General features: G+C 43.3%; 1 protein-coding gene across 1 annotated transcript in view; it reads right to left on the bottom strand.

Annotated features, from left to right (window-relative positions):
- Positions 1–1,649: 1,649 nt before the first annotated feature.
- The window catches only part of MBD1 (methyl-CpG binding domain protein 1), an 82,939-nt gene continuing 76,377 nt past the window's right edge, over positions 1,650–8,211 (bottom strand). The window contains exons 16-17 of the mRNA XM_042447625.1: positions 4,770–4,889; positions 1,650–3,212 (exon numbers count right to left, since the gene is read on the bottom strand). Coding sequence (XP_042303559.1) covers positions 2,751–3,212; positions 4,770–4,889 — 582 coding nt within the window. The 3' untranslated portion in view covers positions 1,650–2,750. The remainder of the gene's footprint in view (positions 3,213–4,769; positions 4,890–8,211) is intronic.

The following is an 8,211-nucleotide window of genomic DNA, read 5'->3' as shown; positions in this document are numbered from 1 at the left end:
AATGTATGATATGATTTTTAAAGGAAATGTACAAATAATCTGTGTGAAAACCAGAGTTCAAATATTTGCATGTGCCAAGACTGTAAGTTTTTTAAAAAACTTTAGGGTTGTTTCTACTTGCAGCCACTGACCTCGGTTCACAAAGTCACTCCTTATTACCACACTTTCTTTGGGTGTCTTTATTTCCATCTGAAGAGCTCCCTGGGTATTTTCATAGGGTAACAATAAGCATGTTCCCATTCTTTAGTTCTGGGAATTGCCACTGTCATACATAGCATATTCTGTAGAGTCAGACCCTTGTAAATCAGATTCTTGTAAGGTTTCTGGCTTGTTTTGACAATACGCTCTTCAGCACACAAAGTGATATCAATCCCATAAGATTCTTCCATTCCATCCTCTACCCCAAATACAAAATATATCCTTGCCTTTTTTTACTGGCAGCCAAAGTTTCCTCCGCTAAATAAAATGGCCCAGGAGCAAATGAAATTTTGCTCCAAAGTAAGGTACTTGAGGAACATTTTGTGACCTCCACCCTGGAACACAATTCCTCTTTCAAAGAAGTGTGCCTTCCTGACCCATTCTAAAGGAATGGGTTCCTTCTACTGCCATTATGGGACCAAATTTCAGCAAGGGTGGGTATGCACACATGTGCCCAGAATGTTTTGGGGAAGAAAGGTTAATCTGGTCCCAAACTGTCCAAGTTACCAACTTCTGCTGTAGAATTTGCATTCAGCAATAACCATACTGCACTGATTCTCACCATTTTATCCAAGAGGTTGCTCTTGGACTTCTTGCTCCATCTAATGAAGATATTTCTGTTCAAGGTTGTTATTATTTTTCATGCCACTGGTATAAAAAAATCTCAGATTTTGATTTTAATAGTTTGGATTGTTGGCCTGAAATAACAACAACAACAACAACAACAACAACAACAACTATTATTATTATTATTATTATTATTATTATTATTACAGAATTTGTGAAATAATTTTTAGGTCACTTTGAATATTTAAGAAAAACCCAAAAGGTTAAATCATAGCTTTAAAGGAATGAAGAAATGGTCCCTAACCAGGAGATGCCCTCAAGGGCCCTACCCCTCCCTATTACAATAAATAAATGGCCCATTTTTTCAGGTTCTTTTTTGGGCATGGACACAACCCCAAAGCTGCTCACAAATGCACTGTTCAGCTTGTCCAAAGTCCAAAAGAGGTAAATATGAAATAAAAGGGATGTCTGGATAGGTCGTGGAAAAGGTCAGAAATGCAGAAATAAAACAAAAAGTTTCAAAGAATGCAACTGGGCATCTTGCCACACACACAAAATGCTTACAGTTGTCTGACAACAGCTAGCTTTCTTTCCACAAGGCTCAGGCCAACCGACGTCTTCCTCTTCTGTTCTCACAGCCATTATGCCCAGATCATTCTCTGCTGCTCTTGATGCTGCAGAAAATCCAATCCCGAAACTCACATACTCAGGAACTGGAACTGAGGCTCAGCCAACCAAGAGTAAACCATCAGCATGAGGCACAGGCAAGTAAGAAAAAGAGGGGCTGGTCTACCCCCACAATTTAATTAACTGCTAACTTTGATTATTACTGCCAGTGGATCAGAAGGTTCTTAACTATAAGAAAAGAGATGGAGACCAAAACAGACTTTGCTCATTCAATTTTTTAATACATTAAAAAAAATAGAGACCAGTTCTGATTTGATAACTCTTTGAGGGATAAGCTAATACTTTCCTTCTGAGGGAAAAGGAGGACAAAGGGAAGGGAAAAAGTGATTGCAACAGGCATGAAGGAAAGGCTCAGGGGCACTGAATACTTGCTGCTGCCACCAGTCACACAGAAGGAAGATGCAAAACAAAACCACGGAATTAGCAAGTGACATACAGCTATGGCTTCTGCAGAACTTCCCTGAACAGGACATGCTGGAATCTCACAATATATAGAGTGCTGGCAGCTGACCGTGAGCAATATCCATCCCATCTTCCCTGATCCCCAACCTCCCAAAACTTTCTGGTCTTCAAACGGAATTAACCATACAAACTCAGCAACCTCGAAGTAAAGAAAATACAATCCAAGGCAAACAATTCAATAGATGTATTCTGGGGAAGGAAGAATACAATAGATGTATTCTGGGGCAAATTCTCTACCAGAGGGATTATTCGAGAGAAGGAGATCCTACTCTTACATTCCATCCTTCCCATATCTGGCAACTATAACTATGGTCCCCAAAGTCACCAAGACAGTGGTATAGATTCGAGAGAGTGGGCCAAGCAAGTGAAAGAAACAGAGAGAAAAGTCCGAGCCAGTCCATAGGCCGTCTTTCACACTCCTGCCATTTCAACATGTAGTGGTATTTTGCCAAGGTTTTGAAAGTACCAGGAACTGGCAATGAGCACAGGCTGTTAAGATGTGCCCATGGTACACAATGCAAACTCTCCAACGGAGATGAGTGAATGACTGAAGCAAGTCAGGCATCTGAACTTAAGCTTTTCATTCTATGTCAAAATGAAGAAGCAGAGCTTACCAGGAGCATGTGAGACAGATATGGAGACAGAGACAAAAGACAACAAGAGAATATGACTTTCTGTGCCAAACTATTGAACAAGAAGGAAAAAAATATAAAGCTATTTACGGCAAGGAACAACAATTCGGATATCCAAGCCTTTTCCAGTGTCAAAATAAAACTTCTGTTTTTCAGTGTCCAACAGGGTCAGGTCCTGTTTCCAAATCCCTCCCTGTTTGGTTCTCAGCAGGCACCACTCCCTGATGGCCAAGGGTTGAGCCGGCACTGTGGGCAGCAGCCCGAATACACAAGAACATCACAGGCCTCAGACCGCTCACCAGCGTGCCAGCCTGCTGGCCAGCCTGGGCAAAGCCTATAGGCTTCCAGGTCACAGATAAGTTCCACCACTTCATCCACAGTAGTCAGGCGGGCAGGATGGCTTGCATAAAGTTCATGTTCAGGGGGTACAGGCATGTCTTGCACCACCACATGAAAGAAGAGGCCTGGACGGATGTAAATGACAGCTGCTGACATGGTAGAGTGTTTTGATCGCTGTACAAGTCGCAGGTTGGGGCTGCCAAGTGGGGGCAGGACCTCCCAATGGGCAGGGAGAGGGATCTCATTCAGCTCAGCCAAGAACTCATGTAGGACACTGTCCAACTGGGCAAGGGGCTGCATGTCACCCAGGCTGTAGATCTCCATTATCTAAGGGAGGACAGATAAGAGGATGCTAGCATTAATACTCGCCCCTTTCCCCACTGCAACATGCTAACAACATGCTCCTCATGACCTGGGAAATGCCGTTTAAAGATACCCACTTTTGATTTCTGGCTCAAAATGTGTCATCTGAAGGGACAAGGAGGTGACATGTAACCCTCCCCAAGCCCAATTACACAGTCAAACACAAGTAACTCCAGAAAGGACCCTCCTTGTGTCCCATCAGTCAGGACAAAGCCTTGTGGGAGGATGTGGAAGCAGGCCTTCTCTGCTGTGGCAGTTATGGAATACTGTCCCCTCAGGGACCTGACTGGACCCAGAGCTGCAGTCATTTCAACACCATGCAAAAACATGGTTATCTGCTACATATGGGGGCATTACATTGTTTTAATTGCTTTTAACCTGTCTTGTTTTGATGCTTTAATATGTTTATTAACATTTATTTATTTCCATCCAGCATATGGAATTAGACTCTCAACTCCATACATTTCTAGTTATGATTTCATATTGCTCTTGAAGAAAACCATTGAAATAGGCCAAAATGTATTGGGCTTTTTCCAAAATAAAATCAGCCATCCACTGAGCAGTTGGAGATGCGCCTCCCTTTTTTCTTGTGGATTCCATTTGGTGCTCTCTATTTTTTGTCTCTTCTTGACTGTTACCTGATTTTTTTAAAAAGACAAAGATCCTTCTCTTACCTCTCCAGGCTTTTAACTTCCTCTATGGCTGCAATCCTACACACAATTGCTAGGGAGTAAATCCCAAATACAGGGAATAAACATGTATGGGATGATGAAACAAATGAACAGGTTGCTTACCTCTAACTGTGGTTCTTTGAGTGATCATCTGTATATTTCCTCCTTCTGTTATTATGTTTATTTGCTACCCTTTTTAATTTTTTTAATTAGTTATTAGAAATACTGAATTCAAGGCCGACATAAACATGTTTAAAAACAATCAATCCATCTAAACTGAGATTGTGGTTTTGTAGACAGACTGAATTTATAAAAAAAATATACCACTGGTGTTTGTAGGGGCATCTGAGTGTCAATGCCATTTTCCATCAAAAAACCCTTAATGACCCAGATCCTGTGTGTGGATAACACCATACATGCAGTACCACTGCCCTCCCACTGCCTTACACTAGTCAGCACTCAGTAGGGCCCCTGCTGCTGTTTCTTAGCAGTGGTGAGGGAAGGAGGGGAAGGAGATTTAGATCATAAATAAGCAGTTGGCCTCAGCTTGGCTGGAGGAAGAAATAAGGGTGAACTCTCAAGGTGCACCTATCTTTCCTTTCTCTCAAGAACCTAGAGCTGCCAGATCTTCATGGTGCGGATTGCCTCCCCAATTTCTCCCCTTCCCTCTGATGAGAAGAAGGAATGGGGACCCCTCCCAATAACTGGTGGAGGTGTGATGTGTTTTGGACAGAGTGCAAGGGTAACAGAATAACCCTCTGTGTCCGATCCAAAAAAGGGGATTTATGCATGCATAGTTCATTAATAGATTGCTAACCAGTATCAAGAAGACATCAACTTCACCACTCACCACTGGGGGCCGTATTTGCTGAGGTTGCTCCACTTCATCATCGTCTTCATCATCAAGAATCACCACTTCTGTGCTCTGTGGTCCCTGTGGCCTCTTAAACTGGGGGAGACCTGCTGACACCTGCAGCGACAAGTTTGGTAGAAGGGGAAAAAAAAGTTCAGGGAGGAAAGCATTGGAACCAACACCAAGCCAAGAGAGAAACAAAAGTGTTCTCTAACCAGCTGTAATTCCTTCATCAGAGCGTGTCTAATGATGGATTTGTGATGGTGGAAACCTCTCAGTTGTTCAGACTTTCCCATAACACACTGAACATTTCAGTACTTCAGCACTTTGACAATGATGGCTTCTATAGATGCCATCCCCATTTCAGATAGCAAGTCTGCTACTGATGGAAAATAGTGAACCAGGATTCCTGAGTTCTGGCTTCTACAGCTACAATCCTAAACACAATTACTAGGAAGTAAATCTCAAGGAATACAGGGAATAAACATGTATGGGATTATGAAACAAATAAACAGGTTGCTTACTTGTAACTGTGGTATTTTGAGTGGTCATCTGTGCCCTCACACATATGGGTTTTGCACCATGCAAAGAGCACCAATGGAAGCTTTCAAAGCTGAGTAGCTTGGCAGGAATCACTGCCTATCATGTATGCTCCAGACCACCAAGCTACCTCTTCAGTTTCAAGTCCACAGAAAAAGAGGGACCTAAAAAAGAGGGGAGGTAGGGATGGTTGTGCAAGAGCACAGATAACCACTCGAAGAACCACAGTTACAGGCAGGCAACCTGCTCTTTTTCTTTGTAATCTCTGTGCCTCACACTGAAACCTTACCTGTGGAAGGAGGGTCAGGTCACAAGAATAGAAGAAAGAACAGTGCAACCAAAACTGGCATCCATCTTAGATCTGCACTCCAGATAGTAGTGCTGAATAAAGGTTGAGGGCTGTGACCAAGTGGCAGCCTTGCACAAATTAGGAAGCAAGGCTCCATGTAGGAGGGCAGCTGAGGAGGTGTTCAGCCTTGGCAGAGTAGGCTCTGAGACCCATCGGTACAGGGCATTTGGCCATCTCATAAACTAGGCATGTGGTCTGAACAATCCATTTTGAGAACCTTTTCTGGTGCCTCCATGGCAAATAAAGACTCTCTGAGAGGAGAGGAATGCAGTCAAACAAAGCATGGCAAACATCAAGGCAATGAAGTGACTTCACCAGAGGAGATTGTGGGTTCGGGTAGAAAGTTAAAAGCACAATGTCCTGATTGAGATGGAACTGGGAGACCACTTTAGGTAGGAAGGAGATGTCAGGTCGGAGGACCGCCTTGTCATGGTGGAACACAAAGAAGGGTAAATCACAACGAAGAGCCGTGATCTCAGAAGCCCTCCTGGCAAAGATGATGGCTACCAAGAAGGCTGTCTTGAGCATGAGGAGGTGAAAATTGGAGGATGCCATTGGTTCAAAGAGTAAACATCTCTGCTGAGAGAGGGCCGGCAACAAGGAACACAGCAGAGACAGAGGTGTCAATACAGGTGAGTGGGGCCCTTCAGAAACCTTTTGACAATTGGGTTCATGAAGAAGGCACAACTGTCATTCGAGAGCAAGTGCAACTGTCATTTGTGAGCCACAATTGCAGACAGATACACCATGAGAGATGGAAAAGTGAGTCCACTTTCTCTCAGTTTGACAAAGAATTGTAAGACTGTTGACAGCCGGGCAGGAGAAGATGGTTCAGATAGGGAATTGGCGAAAGAACAAAACTGTCACCATTTATAGTTGTAGGCTCTCTTTGTGGAGTCTTTTCTGGTCACAGAGAGGACCTGAAGATGTTCAGGACCCATTATAAGCCTATCCTCCATGCGCAGAGTTGGAGAATAAGAAGGTCAGGGTGTTGGACCTGGCCTCTGAAATGTGTGAGGAGGTCTGGTTGGATTGATAAAGGTCATGTACCGAGATTGTCTCAGCCAAAGGGGAGCTACTGGGATAGCACTAGCCTTGTCCTCTGCCAGCTTCACTTTCACCCTAGAGACCAGCAGAAATGGAGGAAACACATAGAGGAGGTGTCTGGAGGAATTCATCTCCTAGGAATCCCTGGACTTGTCTTGCCTGGGTGCAGGCTTGTGGACATTTGGTGTTCAGGTCCATCACAAGCAATTCTATCACTGGCTGACCCCATCAGATTGTGACAAGATGGAAGGCTTCATCCAACAGTGTCCATTAATGATGGAGGAGAGACACAGCAATGTCCAAGAAGAGAAAACCAGCAACCAATCGTCTAGGTACGGAAAGATTTGGATGACCAAGCTTCGTAGATGTGAAACAACTACAGCCATGTGTTTGGTGAACACCCTTGGGGCTGTAGACAGTCCAAATGGGAGCATTCTGTATTGGTACAGTGCATCTCCAATCACAAAGCAGAGAAATTTGTGATGTTGAGGCCTAGTCGTGATGTAGAAGTACGGATCCTTCAGATCTAATCGTTGACTCTCAAGAAAGGCAGAATGGAGTGGAGAGTGACCATTTTGAGCCTTTTGAACTTGATGTACCTGTTGACCTGTTGAAGGTCCAAAATGGGCCAGAGACTACCATCCCTCTTAGGAACTGTAAAATAACTGGGGGGGGGGGGGGGAATCCAGTGTTTGCCCCAGAAGAGGATATGCATTCTATGGCTTCTTTGTGAAGAAGGCTATGGATCTCTTCCACGAAAGGTAGAGAAGGTAGAAACCGCAGATGGTGGTTTCTTTTTCTTCTTTTTGTCCTTGGCCAGAGGCACCACAGTCATGGAATCCACATGGCCATCCTGTAAATGAGGACACTTCTTTAGGTCCAAAGGGGCCAATACAGATGACTGTACCAAATTCAATATTGAACAGGTTGTCAGTACTGAGGTGGACGGTACCAAAGAGGACATTGGTATTGGAACGGAAGGCACAGACAATGGTAGTTGAGGGCATTGTGGCTACTTTCTTAGGTTTGGAGAGCGGAATGGTAGATAAAGTGGATGTTGCAGAAAATGCAGTTGAAACTTTAATGTATTGCTCCCAACAAAAAACTTTAAGGTCTTCTGCCTGATTCCTGACAGCCTGGGCAGTGAAGCCCTTGCAAATTGAACAACATTCAATGTCATCTAAAGATTTAACTAGTTCTTCAATGTTGTTCAATGGATCTTCTAAGAATATAACTAAATCATCGGCATGTGCCTTTAACTTATAGCTTTGATTTCTTTTTGTCACTCCTTGTATTTTTGGGTTTTCTCATATTTTTATTTAAAATGTCTAATATCATGATAAACAGTAAGGGTGATAGGGGACAACCCTGCCTTGTTTCTTTTTCTATTCCAAAAGCTTTTGTTTTTTCCCCATTCACAAATGTCTGTGCTGGTTGCTCCTTATATATCTGCTCTATCCATCTCAAAAAGTTCTTTCCAATATTGATCTCTTTCAACAATTA

The sequence above is a fragment of the Sceloporus undulatus genome, chromosome 2 (assembly GCF_019175285.1).
Source record: "Sceloporus undulatus isolate JIND9_A2432 ecotype Alabama chromosome 2, SceUnd_v1.1, whole genome shotgun sequence".
In the NCBI taxonomy this organism is placed as follows: Eukaryota; Metazoa; Chordata; class Lepidosauria; order Squamata; family Phrynosomatidae; genus Sceloporus; species Sceloporus undulatus.
This window is presented reverse-complemented; position numbering and strand designations above follow the sequence as displayed.